General features: G+C 41.6%; 1 protein-coding gene across 1 annotated transcript in view; it reads left to right on the plus strand.

The window, feature by feature from the left end:
• Nucleotides 1-23,142, plus strand: part of LOC110538905 (kin of IRRE-like protein 3) — a 300,574-nt gene that overhangs the window by 255,470 nt on the left and 21,962 nt on the right. The window contains exons 7-10 of the mRNA XM_036937674.2: nt 3,467-3,615; nt 4,099-4,226; nt 10,628-10,754; nt 19,628-19,728. Of these exons, the coding sequence (XP_036793569.1) occupies nt 3,467-3,615; nt 4,099-4,226; nt 10,628-10,754; nt 19,628-19,728 (505 nt within the window). The remainder of the gene's footprint in view (nt 1-3,466; nt 3,616-4,098; nt 4,227-10,627; nt 10,755-19,627; nt 19,729-23,142) is intronic.

Below are 23,142 nucleotides of genomic sequence, written 5' to 3' on the forward strand. Positions count from 1 at the left end.
TTTCTTAAAGATATCCATAAAAAGTGTCGTTTAAAGTTTGCCACAAGCCACCTGGGAGACACACCAAACATGTGAAAGAAGGTGCTCTGGTCAGATGAAACCAAAATTGAACTTTTTGGCAACAATGCCAGACAATAACGTCTGTTTGGCGTAAAAGCAACACAGCTCATCACCCTGAACACACCATCCCCACTGTCAAACATGGTGGTGGCAGCATCATGGTTTGGCCCTGCTTTTCTTCAGCAGGGACAGGGAAGATGGTTAAAATTGATGGGAAGATGGATGGAACCAAATACAGGACCATTCTGGAAGAAAACCTGATGGAGTCTGCAAAAGACCTGAGACTGGGACGGAGATTTGTCTTCCAACAAGACAATGATCCAAAACATAAAGCAAAATCTACAATGGAATGGTTCAAAAATAAACATATCCAGGTGTTAGAATGGCCAAGTCAAAGTCCAGACCTGAATCCAATCGAGAATCTGTGGAAAGAACTGAAAACTGCTGTTCACAAATGCTCTCCATCCAACCTCACTGAGCTCGAGCTGTTTTGCAAGGAGAAATGGGAAAACATTTCAGTCTCTCGATGTGCAAAACTGATAGAGACATACCCCAAGCGACTTACAGCTGTAATCGCAGCAAAAGGTGGCGCTACAAAGTATTAACTTAAGGGGGCTGAATCATTTTGCACGCCCAATTTTTCAGTTTTTGATTTGTTAAAAAAGTTTGAAATATCCAATAAATGTCGTTCCACTTCATGATTGTGTCCCACTTGTTGTTGATTCTTCACAAAAAAATACAGTTTTATATCTTTATGTTTGAAGCCTGAAATGTGGCAAAAGGTCGCAAAGTTCAAGGGGGCCGAATACTTTCGCAAGGCACTGTATATTGGAAATAGGGTGTCATTTGGATCGCAACCTTTGTACACCCGATCTACAGGTAACTACCTAAATAATGAAAACACTTGAGTAAATGTGGGATACAAAGTATATTCATGGCAGGTGTTTCCACACATGTGTGGTTCCTGAGTTAATTAAGCAATTAATATCCCATCATGCTTTGGGTATAAAAATGCTGGGCATGCCATTATTTGAGCTGCCATGGCTATGGGATGACAATGTCCCCATCCACAGGGAAGGAGTGGTCAATGAATGGTTTGATGAGTTTGAAAATTATGTAAAACATATGCCGTGGCCGTCAGTCACCAGATCTCAACCCAATTGAACTCTTATGGGAGATTCTGGAGCAGCGTTTTTAACCACCATCAACAAAATACCAAATTATGGAATTTCTCGTGGAAGAATAGTTTTGCATCCCTCCAATAGAATTCCAGACACGGTGCATTGAAGCTGTCGAATCCCCCCAGTAGAGTTCTATACCAAGGTGCATTGAAGCTGTTCTGGCTCATGGTGGCCCAACGCTCTATTAAGAGTTCATGTTGGTGTTTCCTTTAATCTGGCAGTTACCTGTATCTTTGATTTGAATGCTAGATGAAACTTTTAAATGGATATTCCACAATTGAGAAATGTTTCTGGAAGGGAATGTCAATGCGGGCCTGGATGGTGCATCGAAAGTGAATAGTGTGTTCTACAACAGTACATGCAGTCTGCTTACCAAATGGTACCCTATTCCCTATGTAGTGCAATACATTTGACTAGGGCCCATAAGGCTCTGGTCAAATGTAGTGCAGTATATATGGAATAGGGTGTCATTTGTGACATAGGCATAGATTTACAACAATTGAACATAATACACATGAGAAAATGAAAACAGGACTTTTCATGAATGTCTGTATTTGGTTTTGACAAGAATTCGAAAGATAGTATATGTCTGTGTTGTCTGTATTCACTAAAATTTTTCTGCATGTTCATAATCTCATTATCTAAATGTTGACATCTATAACCAGGGCATCTTTTCTACCATAGCATTACACACAACAAACAGTGCGTTGTTAAAAAACAACAACACATTTTATTTTCAAATATGTTCATCCTAGTTAATTATGTATGATTTGTCGCTCTTTTCACTCCGAATCCTAAAGTTATGTTTTATCCTGATGTATAGCCTAGCGTACATAATTGTTCATCGCATTTATTCTAAACTGGGTCCTTTGTATTTTTCCCTTAAACCCCCCCCCCCACACACCTCCATCTGTCATTGTAAACAATTGTTTGTTCAGGTGCTTGATCTACCTATTACTGGCACTGTGGTGAGCTATGCATGTGCCGGGCAAGGTCCTTTGCACAGCCAATTTATTTATACCCCATTATAATGACTTTGGCATCAAAGCGTGTGAATGACAGAGACAAAATGAGAAAACCTATATTCTAAAGCCCTCCTCAAGCACTCCCTTTGTTGACAACAGGCAGCACATGAATATGCTCAAACGAAGAAGAGATAAAAGCAATGCACCGAAACAAAACAAAAGCCACCTCTTCTTTTGTTGTTTCTCTATGCTTGGCGAAGCCCAGAACACCGGAGTAAATTGTACTCGAATGCAACACGTTTTAACTGGCTGAGTCCCAGATAGCACGCCATTCCCTATGTGCCCTGGTCAAAAGTAGTGCACTATGCAGGGAATTGTGTGCAATTTGTGACACAGACACTGGTCTTTCATGTCCACCTCCAAAGGGGCTGCTGGTTGGATTTCATAGCCCACATTGTCTTCCCTCTTCCCAGTTGTAACCACTGAAGTGGCCCCTAGGTACAAATCTAGGATCAGCTTCCCCTCCCCCACCCAAATCATAACCGTCTATGAATTTAAGAGTGCTTACATTTCTCCAGTTCCTTACCTCAGCTTTTTACCGAAACAGCAGGGGGAAACCCTTTGTTATTTTTTCAACTGTGGATTTCCCCTTTAAGTGTAAGATTGGGGGAGGGAAAGCTGATCCTAGATCTGATCCTAAACTTCCTGCCAGAGTGGTCACAACAGGAAAGACAGTGAACTTGACCATAGATGCTGAAAAGATCAGCATCTATGGGCAACTTCACCATCTTCCCCGAAGATGAGGAATGGGCTGGATAATTGTAACCACTCTTAAATTCATAGACAGAGCTATGGATGCAAGGACTCACCATCCATAATATCAACATTATGGTTTGAGCCATGTTTGGAGGCTATCCGGTGTTTGTTTACGTTTACTTTGTTTACGAACATTGTGTATTTTGGGTTCAGATGGGGTACAGAATCTCATGAAGCAGTTATAAGTAATATTCTTCAAGAATGAATGGGTACATACAGTATCATTAATTTATAAATCCAAAAATGGATGTAGCAACAGCAGATTGCCCCTTTAATCATAAGTGAGGAAATGCAAAACCGACCCAAGATCAGCATCCAGAGGCAGCTTCAGGTACAGTTCAGCTTCCCCTCCCCTAATCCTAATTAACCATTAGTGGGCAAAATGCTAAACTGACCCAAGATCAGCATCTAGGTCTAACTTCAACCTACTCTGTTTATATTCAGATGGGCCAAAGGGGGCAGCGTCATCAGACAGGTGTCAGGTGACACCTATGAGGTCATCGTGGACCACTCGTTCTTCACAGAGCCCGTCTCCTGTGAGGTCACCAATGCGCTGGGCAGCACCAACATCAGCAGGAACGTGGATGTCTACTGTGAGTAGTAATCCGCAAGCAACATGTGCAAGCACACACACACACACACACACACACACACACACACACACACACACACACACACACACACACACTACTTTGAGTAGTCCCCAAGCAAACAGACCAAGGAACCAAAACTAGCTAGCTACTGGCACTACGAATCACATCTACCACTACATAGTTAGTCCCAAATAGAAGGTTTGTAGATGTTAACTAACTGTCAACAACATTTCAACTAACTATCCACTAAATCCTCTCTCTAACCTTAATCCTTACCCTAACACTAGACCTAACCCCAACCTTACCCTTTCCCTCACGCGAATCATACACTCAACCCTAGCCCTTACCCTAACCCCAGCAAGTTGTTGTGTATCAACAGAGTTAAAATTATTTGTTTGTTGATACTGGAGCTTAAGTATCTGTAGATCACCTATAGGGGACTATCCAAATCAAGTGTAACGATTTCTGTTCCTGTGGTTCCAGATGGGCCCAGAATGGCTGCTGAGCCACAGTCCCTACAGGTTGACCAGGGATCAGATGCTATCTTCAACTGTGCCTGGACAGGAAACCCCTCCCTCACCATTGTGTGGATGAAACGTGGCTCTGGAGTGGTAGGCATTGTAATCACCATCATCCTTTTTATTATGCTTGTATTTCCAGTTGCTTATTGTGCAAGACCCATTAACTCTTAACCCTCATACTACAGACTCTGGTTATTTTGAGCCCAGAGGCACATTTTTATCATAGCACAAGACTTTGCCAATCATCTTGTTCTCAATCAATATAAATTGTTGTTTGGTGTTGCTGTATCAATATGGACTTTAAAAAAAAATCTTGTCCTTTGGGGTCATTTTGACACCAGACAAAAACACTTCATTTCGTCTATTGTAATTTGATAGATCCGACCCTTTATTTGAATCAATGTTTCTCTGGAGACATAATAACAATTTATCCATACCACCAGAAGGTGGATGGGAACCTGAATCAGATTTTGACCAGATAGAAAGATCACCTGTAGAGATATAGTTCCCCATGTACTAAACGTTTTACTTTCCATACCATGTAAAGTCTGACTGTGTACAAATCAAAACAACATTATTATGGTGCATATAAAAATCAGTATTTTCCGAAAAGTAGTTATTCTAGGGCGAATCTAAAGTGTTTATTTGAATCCATGTTTCTCTGGGGAGTTATACATATAATGGTTTCTTCGCGCATCGCGCCGACAGAAACAAGCATCTTTCTGGTAAGATGCCTTATGATTAACGAGACGTGGTGTGATCATAACAACATACAGGAACTCAAGTCCTTCTGTTCACCTGACCTAGAATTCCTCACAATAAAATGTCGACCACATTATCTACCAAGATTATAATCACAGCCATATATATTCCCCCCCAAGCAGACACATCGATGGCCCTGAACAAACTTTATTTGACTCTATGCAAACTGGAAACCACATTCATTGTAGCTGGGGATTTTAACAAGGCTCATCTGAAAACAAGACTCCCTAGATTCTATCAGCATAACTATTGTACAACCAGGGCTGGTAAAACCCTGGATCATTGTTATTCTATCTTCCACGACGCATATAAAGCCCTCCCCGCCCTCCTTTCGGAAAAGCTGACCACGACTCCATTTTGTTGCTTCCAGCCTACAGACAGAAACTAAAACAGGAAGCTCCCGCGCTCAGGTCTGTTCAACGCTGGTCCGACCAATCTGATTCCACGCTTCAAGACTGCTTCGACCAAGTAGATTGGGATATGTTTCGCATTGCGTCCAACAACAACATTGACGTATACGCTGATTCGGTGAGCGAGTTCATTAGAAAGTGCATTGGCGATGTCGTATTCCCAAACCAGAAAACGTGGATTGATGGCAGCATTTGCGTGAAACTGAAAGCGCGAACCACTGCTTTTATCCAGGGCAAGGTGACCGGAAACATGACCGAATACAAACAGTGTAGCTATTCCCTCCACAAGGCAATCAAACAAGCTAAGCGTCAGTATAGAGACAAAGTAGAGTCGCAATTCAACGGCTCAGACACAAGAGTTATGTGGCAGGGTCTACAGTCAATCACGGATTACAAGAAGAAAACCAGCCCCATTGCGGACCAGGATGTCTTGCTCCCAGACAGACTAAATAACTTCTTTGCTCGCTTTGAAGACAATACAGTGCCACTGACACAGCCCGATACCAAAACCTGCAGACTCTCCTTCACTGCAGCCGATGTGAGTAAAACATTTAAACGTGTTAACCTTCGCAAGGCTGCAGGCCCAGATGGCATCCCCAGCCGCGTCCTCAGAGCATGTGCAGACCAGCTGGCTGGTGTGTTTACGGACATATTCAATCAATCCTTATCCCAGTCTGCTGTTCCCTCATGCTTCAATAGGGCCACCATTGTTCCTGTTCCCAAGAAAGCTAAGGTAACTGAGCTAAACGACTACCGCCCCGTAGCACTCACTTCTGTCATCATGAAGTGCTTTGAGAGACTAGTCAAGGACCATACCATCTCCACCCTACCTGACACCCTAGAACCACTCCAATTTGCTTACCACCCAAATAGGTCCACAGACGACGCAATCACAACCACACTGCACACTGCCCTAACCCATCTGGACAAGGGGAATACCTAAGTGAGAATGCTGTTCATCGACTACAGCTCAGCATTTAACACCAGAGTACCCTCCAAACTCGTCATCAAGCTCGAGACCCTGGGTCTTGACCCCGCCCTGTGCAACTGGGTACTGGACTTCCTGACGGGCCGCCCCCAGGTGGTGAGAGTAGGTAACAACATCTCCACCCCGCTGATCCTCAACACTGGGGCTCCACAAGGGTGCGTTCCGAGCCCTCTCCTGTACTCCCTGTTCACCCACGACTGTGTGGCCATGCACGCCTCCAACTCAATCATCAAGTTTGCGGACAACACAACAGTGGTAGGCTTGATTACCAACAACGACGAGACGGCCTACAGGGAGGAGGTGAGGGCCCTCGGAGTGTGGTGTCAGGAAAATAATCTCACACTCAACGTCAACAAAACAAAGAAGATGATCGTGGACTTCATCAAACAGCAGAGGGTGCACCCCCCCCTATCCACGTTGACGGGACAGTAGTGGAGAGGGTAGTAAATTGTAAGTTCCTCGGCGTACACATCACGGACAAACTGAATTGGTCTACCCACACAGACAGCGTTGTGAAGAAGGCGCAGCAGTGGATCTTCAACCTCAGGAGGACGAAGAAATTTGGCTTGTCACCAAAAGCACTCACAAACTTTTACAGATGCACAATCGAGAGCATCCTGTCGGGCTGTATCACCGGCTGGTACGGCAACTGCTCCACCCACAACCGTATGGCTCTCCAGAGGGTAGTGAGGTCTGTACAACGCATCACCGGGGGCAAACTACCTGCCCTCCAGGACACCATACCACCCGATGTCACAAGAAGGCCATAAACATCATCAAGGACAACAACCACCCGAGCCACTGCCTGTTCACCCCTCTATCATCCAGAAGGCGAGGTCAGTACAGGTGCATCAAAGCAGGGACTGAGAGACTGAAAAACAGCTTCTATCTCAAGGCCATCAGACTGTTAAACAGCCACCACTAACATTGAGTGGCTGCTGCCAACATACTGACTCAACTCCAGCCACTTTAAAAATGGAAATTGATGTAAAAAAATTATCACTAGCCACTTTAAACAATGCCACTTAATATAATGTTTACATACCCTACATTACTCATCTCATATGTATATACTGTACTCGATACCATCTACTGCATCTTGCCTATGCCGTTCTGTACCTTCACTCATTCATATATCTTTATGTACATATTCTTTATCCCTTTACACTTCTGTGTATAAGGTAGCAGTTGTGGCATTGTTAGGTTAGATTATTTGTTGGTTACTACTGCATTGTCGGAACTAGAAGCACAAGCATTTCGCCACACTCGCATTAACATCTGCTAACCATGTGTAAGTGACAAATAAAATGTGATTTGATTTGATAATCAGAGGGTGGAGGTGTACCTGTTGCAGTGATCTTGACCTGATAGACAGATCGATCACCTGCAGAGATAGAGCACCTTGTGTACTCGTCTATGGTTATAACTGGCTATAACTATGACTATGTACAATATATAAAATACCTTAGATTTATGCTTAGTTGCAGTCAAAACAGCTCATGAAAGTCTGTCAGTGGTATGAATACTTGGTAGAACTGTAAGACAGAAACCAGCTACTCTCTGAATGTACACATACTGTAGTGGTGTGTATTCCCCCGAAAAATAGTTATTCTATTGCAGATGGTATATGAACACCAGAATTCCTATAATGCCCTCCAATATTCTATATGTGCGACTTATGTGTCTTTGTTTGCTGTAACATTTGGTTTGAAGTGACTTTGAGGATTTGGGCATGCTTTTTGGAGCATCCTGCCATAGATCCTACCACTCCCATTGTGTCACTAGCAGCGATGATGGCAGTGGGGTAAATAAAGAAATAAAGTAAATAAAGAAAATTAAGCCATATTTTTTGTAATTATCTCAGGATCAATTGGTTAATTACTTTTTGTCAGTAAAATTAAGTATATTTCAAATGCTGGTGTACCGCCCATTTTTAAATTCATATTTATTTCAAAATTCTAAAAACTAAATAATACTACAATCAAATTAAGGTAAATCTGCTTTTTATTATTAGTGTGAATTGTACATTGGGAAAAAGCTGCACATTATTTAAGGGGACATTTATATTTTCGTTTGACAGAATATGCTAATTAATTGTACTTTTACTAAAATAATGGTCTGTTTTGGTTAAAAAAAATATTTCTGATAACATAATGTACATGTCTAATTACACTGAGTGTACAAAACATTAGGAAAGGCTATGATCCCTTATTGATGTCCGCTGTTAAATCCAATTCAATCAGTATAGATGAAGGGGAGGAGACAGGTTAAAGAACCATTTTTAAGCCTTGAGACAATTGAGACATGGATTTTGTATCTGTGCCATTCAAAGGGTGAATGGGCAAGACAAAATATTGAATGAGGTATGGTGTACGGTTTGAGTGTATCAAGAACTGCAATACTGCTGGGTTTTTCACACTCAACAGTTTCCTGTGTGTATCAAGAAAGATCCATCCCCCAAAGGACATCCAGCCAACTTGACACAACTGTGGGAAGCATTGTAGTCAGCATGGGTCAGCATGGGTGTTCCCCGTGGAACACTTTTGACACCTTGTAGAGTTGACAAATGTAGGCTTTTCTGAGAGCAAAAGAGGATGCAACTCAATATTAGGAAGGTGTTCCAAAGGTTTTGTAAACTTAGTGTATGTTTTGATTAGAATTAAGTTTATATTTTACTATGATTGTTTCTTTTTCCCAATAGTTTCCTCTTAGTTTGAAATCCATGTATGTTGGTAGCATGAGGATTAAGGGCAATAAAGTATTGTATTCTATTCTACAGTGCCTTCGGAAAGTATTTAGAACATTTGACTTTTTCCAAATTTTGTCAGGATACAGCCTTATTCTAAAATTGGTTGTATTGTTTTTTTAACTTGTCAATCTACACACAATACCCCATAATGACAAAGCCCCCCCCCCAGAAATGTAACATGTTTACTATCATATTTACATAAGTATTCAGATCCTGTATTTGCAGATCTTCTCAAGCTCTGACAGGTTGGATGGATAGCATTACTGCATAGCTATTTTCAGGTCTCTCCAGATGTATTCAATCGGGTTCAAGTCTGGGCTCTGGCTTGGCCACTCAAGGACATTCAGAGACTTGTTCCGAAGACACTCCTGCCTTGTCTTTGCTGTGTGCTTAGGGTAATTGTCCTGTTGGAAACTGAACCTTCGCCCCAGTCTGAGGTCCTGAGAGCTCTGGAGCAAGTTTTCATCAAGGATCTCTCTGTACTTTGCTCCATTCATCTTTGCCTCAATCCTGACTAGTCTCCCGGTCCCTTCCGCTGAAAAACATCCCCATAGCATGATGCTGCCACCACCATGCTTCACTGTAGGGATGGTGCCAGGTTTCCTCCAGAAGTGACGTTTGGCATTTGGTCCAAAGAGTCCAAGCTTAGTTTCATCGGACCAGAGAATCTTGTTTCTCATAGTCTGAAAGTCTTTAGGTGCATTTTGGCTAACTCCAAGCTGGCTGTCATGTGCCTTTTACAGAGGAGTGGCTTCCATCTGGCCACTCTACCGTAAAGGCATAATTGGTGGAGTGCTGCAGAGATGGTTGTCCTTCTGGAAGGTTCTCCCATCTCAAGAGAGGAACTCTGGAGCTCTGTCAGAGAGACCATCGGGTTCTTAGTCACCTCCCTGACCGGGGCCCTTCTCCCCCGATTGCTCAGCTCTAGGAAGAGTCTTGGTGGTTCCAAACTTCTTCCATTTAAGAATGATGCACGGCACTGTGTTCTTGGGGACTGTTAATGCTGCAGAAATGTTTTGGTACCCTTCCCCAGATCTGTGCCTCGACACTATCATGATTTCCAAATCATGTCCAATCAATTGAATTTATCAAAAGTGGACTCCAATCAAGTTGTAGAAACATATCAAGGATGACCAATGGAAACAGGATGCACCTGAGCTCAATTTTAATTATCATTGCAAAGGGTCTAAATAATTATGTAAATGTGATATTTAAGTTTTTTACATTTGCAAAAATGTCTAAAAAACAGTTTTTGCTTTGTCATTATGGAGTGTTGTGTGTAGATTGATGAGGAAAATAACTTTTTAATCAATTTTAGAATAAGGCTGTAACGTAACAAAATGTGGAAAAAGTCAAAGGGTCTGAATACTTTCCTAAGGCACCGTATGTTTTTCTGTTCTGTTTCTATTCTTTTAAATTTTTGGTGCTGCCAACACTCTCCTTTTGGTGAGAGTTAATTGTGATGGGCTTATATGAGGATTGGACGGGACTCGGCTGCAGTCTTGGGTTCAGAGACAAGCGTTTTATCACCTGCCTGACCTTTGACCTTTAACCCAACCTGACCTTTCGTGACCGTCCACAGGTGCTTAGCAATGACAACATCCTGACGCTCAAGGCGGTGAGGCAGGATGATGCTGGGAAGTACGTATGCCGGGCGGTGGTCCCCCGAGTTGGAGCTGGAGAAAAGGAAGTGTCCCTCACTGTGAATGGTAAGTGCACTTCACATCAGGATTAATGCCAAATTAATTTCCAAGCTGGATCCCACTGGGCAAAGAAGTCAGTTCAATGTCTAATTTTAATTTACATTCGGTTGAGTTGTCAACTAACATGAATTCAACATGAAATCAACAAAAAAAATCACCATGTCATTAGATTTAGGTTAAAATAATAATTGGGACCAACAATTTTTTCTCATTTTGTCTGTCATAGTTGAAGTGTACCTATGATGAAAATTACAGGCCTCTCTCATCTTTTTAAGAGGGAGAACTTGCACAATTGGTGGCTGACTAAATACTTTTTTGCCCCACTGTATCTCTTTTACTGTTTAGAAATTAATGCAATTTATCTATCTAGTCCCCCCATGTGAAGGTGTCAAGTATGGTCACATTCACTTATAGTGTATTGCGTTTATTCAAAACTGTAGTATTTGGTCCCATATTCCTCACACACAATGACTACATCAAGCTTCTGACTCTACAAACTTGTTGGATGAATTTGTAGTTTTGGTTGTGTTTCGGATTATGTTGTGTCCAATAAAAATGAAAGGTAAATAATGTATTATGTCAATTTGGAGTCACTTTTATTGTAAATAAGAATATAATATTTTTCTGAACACTTCTACATAACTGTGGATGCCTCAAAGATTACGGATAATCATGAATGAATCATGAATAATGATGAGTGAGAGAATTACAGATGCACAAAGAGCATGTCACCAAAATATCATGTCACCATTACACAGGGGAGATTACATTATTTGGGTGGTATGATCTTTGTTCCTCTGTAACTTTTTCACTCATCAGTATACACGATTAATTCATTATTATCAATAAACATGGTAGCAATCACATTCATCTAAAAGTGTTCAGAAACATATTTTATATACAATAAAAGTGACTCCAAAATTACACAATACATCATTCAGTTCAAATTGGGCAAATTCAACCAACAACCAAAACAAACTGCAAATGCATCCAACAAGTTTGTAGAGCCATAACCTTGATGTGGTCATTGCATGCTAGGAATATGGCGCTAAATACTAAACCTTTGATTACTTTACACTTTAATAAACTATAGGTGAATTTGTCCAAATACTTCTTCAAATGGGGGAACTACATAAATAAAGTGCATTCATTTTTAAACAGTAAAACAGATATGTATGAAAATACCCTAAAATAAAAGGTGATGTTTTGTACTGTCGCCTCATATGAAACATTTGATCTTAAAATCCCCGGGTAAAATAAATGCGGCCTCAGAATATGTGATTTGCAGTTTGCATTAAGTCCAGTGTAGTTCTCTGAGGGACATCGTGGTATCTGCTTGAGAGGGAATATACACGGCTGTGACAATAACCGGAGAGAATTCTCTCAGGAGGTAATACGGTTGGCATTTGATTGTGAGGTATTCCAGGTCGGGTGAACAAAAGGACTTGAGTTTCTGTATGTTATCACAATCACACCATGAGTAGGGAATCATGAAACATACACCCGCGCCTTTCTTCTTCCCGGAGAGAGAAACAAAGTATGTTACAATCCCTGATATCTCTCTGGAAAGAGATCCTCGCCCTAAGCTCCTCTACTTCATTATCCAGAGACTGAACATTAGCGAGTAATATATTCGGAAGCAGTGGATGGTGTGCACGCCTCCTGAGTCGGACTAGAAGTCCACTCCAAATACCTCTTCTCTGCAAGAGGTGTTTTGGAGCAGCCTCTGGAATAAGCAAAATTGCCCTCGGAGGTACGAAGAAAGGATCCAATTCGGGAAAGTCATATTCCTGGTAGTAAATGCTGGTGAGTTACCGCCGCTCTGATATCCAAAAGTTCCTACCAGCTGTATGTAAAAACACACAAAAAATCTGGGGATAATAATGTAACAAATAATACACAAAAAAACGAAATACTGCAAAGTCGCTTAGGAGCTAGAAGCAGCGCTGACATGTGACTCACCACCTGGAATCGATCTTATGCAGCAAAATTTGAAATTGTGTTTTTTACATTAGATAAATGTAGAGACACAAAGCTGCAAAATTATATATCATGTGCTGCATTTGAGGAACAATGGAAAAGTAATTCTGCATTGAAATTTGATCAACTTGTAAACTCACTTTTGAGAAAATCGCCTTTCAATGTTTTGCTATCTAGTGAAGAGCTCTTCTTCGTCTACACCCATTCAGCATCGTTCACACCCTCAACTTAAACCCACCCATCTTGTTTCACTCTCGAATCGCACACTTGACGCTCTGAACAATGATTTTTTAACCTCTGGATAGCATGAAAACAGCCAAACCAGCTCTGCTGGCTATAATTTCATTATGCTTTCTTGCATACGTTTACTGACACTGACCATATTCAACGGGTTTTGTACACGCGTCACATAATGTTAGCTAACGAGCCATCCAGCCAACGTTAGCTAGTTAAACAACAATTAACAGTGCCAACAATGCCACATTGCTGGGAGCTAACCAACCATGTTCAATGTTATCTAACTAGAACAGCAAACGGCTCTGGGAAACGAATTATAACATCAGTTAGGAAGCCAGCCAGCTAACGTTAGCTAGCTAGCTAACAATACATTTAGCTTGAAATTAAACCACTTTCAGTCAAAATTAGAAAACGTGTAATATCTAAAAATGTAGCTAGCTGACGCTAGACTATCTTACCTGTATACATCATTGTGCATGGGCACGTCTCCCTGTCAGGAATGCCATGCCATGGTTGCCCTTAGTTTGAAGATGTAATCCGGGACAGGTGTTTCCTCCATCGCTTTGGCTATCATACTCTAATTCCACTGATTTCTAAGCTTGATCCTCCAGAAAGTGGAAAGCCACACTTATGCAGCGCCACTACACAATACCCTTTTAAAAATGCAGCGTTCGACAGGATTACCAACACAGACTGATGAGCTTCATTGGCAGACCAATTCGTACTCCTCCCTTGGCATGTCCAACCCACTCATTATCTCAGCCAATCATAGCTAGTGCAAATGTTGCTCACTTTTTCTGTGACTTAACAAACAAGGCTCATAATTTAACAATTGTATTCGTATTTATAGATAGCTTACAAGTTTGTTATTAAATGCTGAGCTGTAATCGATGAACAATATTCTTACATAGGTATTCCTCTTATCCAGATGGGTTAGGGCAGTGTGATTGTGATTGCGTCGTCTGTGGACCTATTGGGGCAGTAAAAAAGTTGGAGTGGGTCTAGGGTGTCAGGTAGGGTGGAGGTGATATGATCCTTGGCTAGTCTCTCAAAGCACTTAATTATTACAGAAGTGAGTGCTACGGAGCGATAGTCGTTTAGCTCAGTTTCCTTAGCTTTCTTGGGAACAGGAACATTGGTGGCCCTCTTGAAGCATGTGGGATCAGCAGACTGGGATAGGGATTGATTGAATATGTCCGTAAACACAGCAGCCAGCTGGCCTGCGCATGTTCTGTGGACGTGGCTAGGGATGCCGTCTAGGCAGACAACTTTGCGAGGGTTATCACGCTTCAATGTCTTACGTCGACCACGGAGAAGGAGATTCCAAAGCCGAGTCAGTGGCACAGTATTATCCTCAAAGTGGGCGAAGAAGGTGTTTAGCTTGTCCGGAAGCGAGACGTCGGTTTCCGCGATGTGGCTGGTTTCCCCCCTGTAGTCCGTGATTGTCTGTAGACCCTGCCACATACGTCTCGTGTCTGAGCCGTTGAATTGCGACTCCTCTTTGTCTCTGTACTGACGTTTTGCCTGTTTGGTTGCCTTATGGAGGGAATAACTACACTGCCTGTATTCGGCCATGTTCCCAGTCACCTTACCATAGTTAAATGCGGTGGCTCGCGCTTTCAGTTCAGTTCAGTTCGCGCGAATTCTACCACCTATCCACCCCGACTGTGGAATCTCCTTCTCCGTGGTTGATGTAAGACATTTTAGCGTGATAACCCTCGCAAAGTTTCCGGACCAGACGGCATCCCTAGCCGCTTCCTCAGAGCATGTGCAGACCAGCTGACTGGAGTGTTTATGGACATATTCAATCTCTCCTTATCCCAGTGTGCTGTCCTAACTTGCTTCAAGATGTCCACCATTGTTCCTGTACCCAAGAAAGCAAAGGTAACTGAACTAAGTGACTATCACCCCGTAGCACTCACTTCTGTCATCATGAAGTGCTTTGAGAGGCTAGTTAAGGATCGTATCACCTCTATCTTACCTGACACACTAGACCCACTACAATTTGCTTACAGCTCCAACGGATCCACAGACAATGCAATCGCCATCGCACTCCACACTTTTCTATCCTATCTGGACTAGAGCTCAGCATTCTTTTACTGAGGAGTGGCCCCTCTACCATGAAGCCCTTATCGGTGGAGTGCCGCAGAGATGGTTGTCCTTCTGGAAGGTTTTCCCATCTCCACAGAGGAACTCTAGAGCTCTGTCAGAGAGACCATCGGGTGCTTTGTCACCTCCCTGACCAAGGCCCTTCTCCCCCGATTGCTCAGTTTGGCCGGGTGCCAGCTCTAGGAAGAGTCTTGGTGGTTCCAAACTTCTTCCATTTAAGAATGATGGATGCCGCTGTGTTCTTGAGGACCTTTTTTTAATACATTTTTTATTTCACCTTTATTTAAAACCAGGTAGGCCAATTGAGACCTGCGACCTGGCCAAGATAAGCAAACCAGTGTGACACAAACAACAACAGAGTTACACATGAAATAAACAAACGGTACAGTCGGTAACACAATAGAAAAAAGTCTATATACAGTGTGTGCAAATGGCGTGAGAAGGTAAGGCAATTGGGACCTTTAATGCTGCAAAAGAAAAACTTAAATTCTCATTTTTTCTCCCTCTCCCTTGCCAAAGAGGCCCTCTTATTGTCTGCTCTCATTGCAGGTTTAACCAGTCAATGAGAAAGAGTTCTGGAGTCATGTAGACAAACGGTTTTGATGTAATACAGTTCTGCTGTAGCAAAGCAATAAGAGAGAGAGGTTTGACATGTATGAATTTCTCCTTCCTTATGAAGGAGGCTTATTCTCTCCTTGAAGCTTGTGTCAGGAAGTCCATTATTTGACGAACTGGAAAGGTGTAACATTTGGCCAAAGGGTTTTCACGCTAAACCCACCCATCACCATCATTTATGAAAGGAGGCTGATTGGACAGGTTATGGTTAAGACTGATCTTGTAAAGTAAAACAATGGTGAAACAGAGCATATCAGTTTAGATTCCAGGCTGGTGAATCTTCAAATTCAATCACAAACAAGTAACACCCTCTCTCCTCTTCTCTTCTTTCATTTTTGCATTTACATTTGAGTCATTTAGCAGACACTCTTATCCAAAGTGATTTACAGTTTCATCTTAAGATAGCTGGGTGAGAGAACCACATATTACAGTCATAGTAAGTACATTTTTCCTCAATTAAGAAAATGCCGGTGCTAGTATGAAACGACAAGTGCGATAATGTTTTTCTCCTCCTCCCATCCCCTCCCCTTCTCCATTAAATACACCCACCATGTCTACCTCCTCCGGTAGATCAGGGGAGCTGCTCCAAGGCTGAAGCTGGGAGATAAAGTAATCTAATAATAGCACTCATTTGCACTTCTCCGTCCCTTATCAGATCTCTCTGACTCCCCACTCCCTGTGTGAATACATTTGGCTGTATAGAGAAGCCCATTTTGCACTGGAAAGTCACTCTCCCTCAGAAAAAACTGTTTTTTGTTCCTCTCCATATTTTTTACTACTACTACTACTACTACTAATTATAATAATAGTACATTTAATTTGTATAGCGCTTTTCATTACAGAGCTATCTCAAAGCTAAATAAAAGGTATACATAAAAACAACATACATTTAAATCAAGGCAGATAAAATAGCAATAGTGTAGCAATAGTGTTAAATACATTTTAGATTGGGGCTAGGACTATGAAAAAGATAGTTTATGGAAGAAGGTTTTAAGGCCCATTTTAAAAGTTCTGAGTGTTGGATCCTCTCTCAGATGGTCAGGGAAAGCATTCCATAGGTAAGGGGCAAGGGAGCAGAAGGCTGTGTCCCGCATACTTCGGAGACATGTCTTGCGGACTTGAAGCAGTAGGGAGTAGCTGGAGAGGAGAGTGCGAGTGCGAGATAGCTCGTGATTGAGATGAGGTTGCTGATGTGGGTGGGGCTCAACCCATTCAAGTCTTTAAATACAAGCATGACAATTTTGAAGTCAATGCTTTAGTGATATGATCTGACTTCTTGTCATCCTAGAGAAGATGAAGGCATGGATGAGTTTCTCTGCATCTAGTGGGGAGAGTGATGCTATGAACCGGGCAAAGTTTTAAAGTGGAAAAATTATGTTTCACATATTGGTTTTATGTGGGCATCGAAGGACTTCAAAGGACAGGATCAAACTTGACACCTACGTTGAAGATAACAGAGGACAGGGGGATGGCCTGGCCGTTGATTCTAGGACAGATGTTTCCAGCACTAGTGACCTATTTGGGTGTCCCAATAAGCACAGCCTCAGTCTTGATGCCCTGATGTCCTCTAGGCAGCTGCTGAGTTTTGCTACGGCAAAGATTGTTTCTAGTTTGGTGTTAATGTAGACCTGGGTATCGTCAGCATAGCAGTGGAAGTTGATGTCATAATCTCTGAGGATTTGTCCGAGAGGGAGTATGTAAATTAAAAACAGGCTAGGCCCCAGCGCTGACCTCTGTGGGACACCACATGTGACAGCAGACTCCTTTGATCTGGACTCTACAATAGTAATGTATTGCTTCCTAATGGAGAGGTAGGGGAGAACCAGTTCAGAGCTATTCCAGAGACAGCAGTGTGCTCTCTGAGATACCACAGGAGGATACTGTGGTCTATGGTGTAAAAAGCAGCACTGAGATCTAAGAGGAAGAGGATGCTAGGAGATCCAGAATCAACAGCCATCAATCAGTAGGTCATTGGTAACTTTAACCAGAGCTGTTTCGGGTGCTGTGCAAGGGCCAGAAGCCAGACTGGAAAACCTTGTACAATTGGTTAGATGATAGATGTGATTGAAGCTGGCTTGCAACCACTTTCTCAAGTGCTTTTGATAGGAAGGGGAGGTTGGAGATGGACCTGGATAGGATGCCCTGGTCAAGGTTGGGTTTATTCAGTAAGGGGGTGACTGGAGCTGTTTTGAAAATCTATGGCACCTCTCCCATCAGCAGGGAATTGTTGATCAGTTTGGTGCCAAACATAAGCAGGCTAGATTAGCAGGTTCTGAGTAGGGATGTAGGTATAGGGTCAAGGGAGCAAGTGGGGGCCTTTATTTTAGAGATGATTGACTCCACAACAGCAGATGTGACTTCTGTAAAGTTGCTGAAGGGAGGGGCAGTCTGAGTTGGGGTTTCAGGAGGTGGGGTGCAGGCCATCTTAGAGGCTTTGATGTTTGTCCTGATGGTGTCAATCTTTGTCTTGACAAAATCTGAGTAGCTATTGCATTGCTCAAATGAGGCTGCAATAGAGCATGTGTTTGCAAGGTTGAAAAGGCAGTTGATGATAGAGAACAGGGTTCTGGGGTTACCTTTGTTATTGTCAATCATGGCAGAGTAGAAAGCTGATCGTGCTGCTTTTAAGCAGAATCTGGTAGTCTTTATAGGCCAATCGGTGGACAGTGAGGCCCTCCTTCCTCCAAAGTCGCTGGGGGCGATGAGTCTTCATTCTGCGCAGTGAACCAAGGAGATGACCTCTGGGGCAAGGATGTTCAGCGTATTACTCAGAGTGCTGTTATACGGATTGACCATGTCATCGAGGACCAGTTCACTGTAGTCAGATGTGTTCCTTAAAGAGGGATGGGTTAAGTTTCTTCAGGTTGCCGAATTTAAAGGTCCTCTTTGGGCAGTGGAGAGGAGTTGGAATCGGTCAGAGGCAGTGTCACAACCTTGTGGTCAGAGAAGCGTAGCTCAATGACACCCAAGTCAGAGGCAGGGACATCGCCAGTGATAATGAGGTCAGAGGATTTGGGCTGGAACATTTACATGTTGCACAAGGTTTAGACGGGGGGAAAATAGACAGTTCTGTTGTTTTAGAGTGTACAACATTCTGCAGGAATGCAGTTGCAAGAATAGCAGCCATTTTAGGAATGCAATGGTAACTGTAATTGGTAGCTGTGGTGGACAAATAAAACAGTATGTGGACGAGGCTGTCATTATATTATGATGATACTACTTCTGCTAAAAAGCATTACAAACTACAATAATTACCTGAAAAAAAATCAGTTACTTCAAAAGAAGGCAGGTATTATTTCCTCCTCCCTTTATTTTACTTCTATTGATGCCTGTTTTGCTTCTGTAAATAGTGACACAGAATTCAGGCCCCTTGGTTTTGTTGAGTGAAATGCTGCTGTAGTTGAACGGAATTATTTTTTGTTGTTGTTATTCTCATAGTCAGCAGTTCTGGAATTAGCAAGAGCTCCTTGAGTTGAGAGTTGGGAGTCTATCATCGTCACCATGTGTCAGTCAAAGGTCACACATTTCAAAGGTTTCCTTTCACAGGCGCAGGAGAAGAAATAGAACTAACGCACAGGACAGCAAACTGGAATATGACTTAATTTTCTCTAGCCCTTAATCTAACCCTTCCTCTGTCCTCTGCTGTCCACCCCCTTCCCTCCAACCCTTCTACATTTCTTAGTCTCTTTCTTTGCCTTTTAGCAATAAAAACAACCAGTTTTTCATCATGCCGGGAATCTCACCCTAAAAAAACAAATTAGTATCATCATGAATAATTGCTCATTTCCATTTTACTGTGAACTCAAATCTATTATAATGCCTATGCCCTTCGCCGTCCCCCGCCGCGGCGCCGTTAAAGTGTGCCTTCTGATAGGCCAGTGATATATGTCAGTGTTGTATTGGAGTGATTGAATGGTTTTCCCTTGGCTTTGCTGTAGGTCCTCCCACTATCTCCAGCACCCAGACCCAGCAAGCCCTCTATGGGGAGAAGGGGCAGATCAAGTGTTTCATCCGCAGCACTCCTCCTCCCGACCGCATTGTGAGTCACTCATCCCTCCTTCTTTCTAAAAACATTTATTTTAGAGACTGATTTCCTGAAGTTATACACTCTTGCGAAATACAGTGCCTTCAGAAAGTATTCACACTCCTTGAATTTCTACATATTTTGTTGTGTCATAGAGTGGGATTAAAATGGATTTGTCTTTTTTAATGGAATTACAGGAAAATTAAACACTAGTATACAGTATCTTGATTAGATAAGTATTCAATACCTTAGATTCACCATTGGCAGAAATTACAGCTGTGAGTCTATCTGGGTAAGAGCTTTGCACACCTGGATTATAAAATATTTGCCCATTATTGTTTAAAAAAATCTTCAAGCTCTGTCAAGTTGGTTGTTGATCATTGCTACACACAATTTTCAAGTCTTGCCGTAGATTTTCAAGCCAATTTAAGTCAAACTGTAAATTAGGCCAATCAGGAACATTCAATGTCATCTTGGAAGCAACTCTAGTGTATATTTGGACTTGAGTTTTAGGTAATTGTCCTGCTGAAGGGGAATTTGTCTCCCAGTATCTGTTGGAAAGCAAACTGAACCATGATGCAGCCACCATCATGCTTGAAAATACGAAGAAGAATGGTACTCAGTGATGTGTTGTCTTGGATTTGCACCAAACACAACCTTTTGTATTCAGCACATAATTTATTTCTTTGCCACATTTTCTGTACTATTACATTAGTGCCTTATTGCAAACAGGATGCATGTTTTGGAATATTTTTATTCTGTACAGGCTTCCTTTTTTCCACTAAGTAATTTACAGTATGTTAGTATTGTGGCGTAACTACAATGTTTTTTATCCATCCACAGTTAGCGCCTATCACAACCATTAAACTCTGTAAATGTTTTAAAATCACCATTGGACTCATGGTGAAATCCCTGGGCGAAACCATCCAAACTGTATTTAATTACTGCACCATGCTTAAAGGGATTTTCAATATCATTTTTTTTTTTACCCATCTACCAATAGGTAGATCTTTGTGAACCATTGGAAAACCTCCCTGGTCTTTGTACTTGAATCCGTGCTTGAAATGTGTGGGGTACAGAGATGGGGCAGTCATTTCTAAATATTTTTGAACATTATTATTACACACAGAGTGAGTCCATTCAACTTATTGTGTGACCTGTTAAGCACATTTATACTCCTGAACTTATTTAGGCTTGCCATAGCAAAAGGGTTGAAAACCTCTTCACTCTAAAGATTTCAGCTTTTAATTTTGTATTAATTTATAAACATTTCTAAAAACATAATTCCACTTTGACATAATGGGGTATCGTTTGTAGATCAGTGACACAAAATATAAATGTCATCAATTTTAAATTCAGGCTGTACCACAACAAAATGTGAAAAAAGTCAAGGGGTGTGAATACTTTCTGAAGGCACTGTAAGTTAAAAAGTAGTTTAACTTTGAAATTTAAATATGGTGTGTAATGCATTTTGACATCAGTGTCTTCTTAAAGGGATCGTCCAAATTACACATTTACTTATTGGCTTCCTTAGCATTCCACAGCATGGATTGTCCTCTTACCTTGTAGACTGCTTACAGAGTAAGGAAACCAATATGGCATTTTGTAATTTGGGATAACTATCCCTTTAAGGCAGTGCAAACCAAGTGAATGAGGGAGATAGGAAAGTAGGTCATGTGAGGACAACCCTGAGGAATTTGCGTAGACTAATCAAGAATATCCTAATGAATATCCTATCCTAAGGTAAACAAGAGGGCGTAGTGGTCCACAGAGAAATAACTCATAGATATGTATGCTAGCAATGGAATACATCAAGGGAAGTGAAGGCAAGTGAATTGAAAATTAGAAGTCAGTCATCCTCATTTAGATAACAGCAGAATACCAAGCCGTTCCACAGCGGAAATGGGGGAATTCATCCCAACCCTGACCTATACTAATACGTTTCCTGTTCTGAGTGAAAGTTCAATCTAAATATGCTCTCTATGCCGTGTGGCTCTATATCACCATGTCACAACAGAAGAGGTTTAATGGCCCCAATTGAAGAAATCAGAGGAGTGATTGGTATGATTCTGCCTGCATCCCAAATGGCAACCTATTCCCTATGCAGTGCACTGCTTTAAGACCAGGGCCCATTGTCACAACTAGAGAAATATATAGACTTAAAAAAATGCTGGGTCAATAATGACCCAATTCTGTAACCCAGTGCTGGATCACTATAGTACATACCCAGTACTGGGTTATTTTGATTTACTTTCTTTGTCCCAACAGTGGTAATTATTTGTACTATTTTGCTGGGTTATTGTTTTTCATGTCTTTTTGACCTAGCAGTGGATTATTTCTTAATTTATTGCTGGGTTATCATTATTTCAATTTTTCTTTCCCGAGCAGTGGGTAATTTCTTGGTTTCTTGCTGCGTAATTTTTTAAAACCTTCTCTGTTACAGAACCTGCAAGTTTTCTAAAAATACAAACAATAACAATGTTAAAACATTACTACACAGTCTGTGAAATTGTTGAAGTGACAAAAGCCAAACATGACAAATTGTAGACAAATTGGCCCCCCAAAAATGCAGCTATTAATTTCAGCTACAAAATGAATCCAATGCAAAAGATAAACAATAAATAAAGAACACACAAATAAACAAAAACTTTGAAAGTACAGTCCATAATTTGAAAATCACAGCAGCCCAACCAGTTAAAGCTGAGGAATGGGGCTGAAGAAGAGTAACCACTTTACCCTCTACTCCCCCAAACCCTAACAGCAATGGTGTAGTAGAGGGTATATGCCGTATCAATTATTAAGGCATATAGAACAGATCAGAATGTTTAGTTTAAAATGTTGATAAACTTTTATTTAGTCACATTCTAGGTGCAGCAATATGCACACGGCAGAAGGCCTAGGCGCGAAGGTTTCAAAATGCAATTTGCGTGAAAACACTTTTCTAAAATGCACATGTAAGCAGTTTCATGGACAGAGACGAACATGTCTGTTAGAAATGTAAAAAAGAGGAGAATCTAAAGATGCATCCAAGGATGCAACAACATTTATGTGACTAGGTTAATTTTTTTTATTTTTTTTTATTTTACCTTTATTTAACCAGGCAAGTCAGTTAAGAACAAATTCTTATTTTCAATGACGGCCTGGGAACAGTGGGTTAACTGCCTGTTCAGGGGCAGAACGACAGATTTGTACCTTGTCAGCTCGGGGGTTTGAACTCGCAACCTTCCGGTTACTAGTCCAACGCTCTAACCACTAGGCTACCCTGCCGCCCCAATGCGCTTGCCTGCACACTTTAATTAAAAGTTAACTACCCTAAAAAATCTATACTTCTTAGATTTCTCCTTTTCCTCAAAAGTGGTCACCTGATGTGTTTTAAGCATTGTTATGAACTTAGAACATCCAAATTACTTGTTTTTCTATGAAAAGAGA

This window comes from Oncorhynchus mykiss, chromosome 12, assembly GCF_057628025.1.
Source record: "Oncorhynchus mykiss isolate SJ-2025 chromosome 12, ASM5762802v1, whole genome shotgun sequence".
NCBI lineage: Eukaryota > Metazoa > Chordata > Actinopteri > Salmoniformes > Salmonidae > Oncorhynchus > Oncorhynchus mykiss.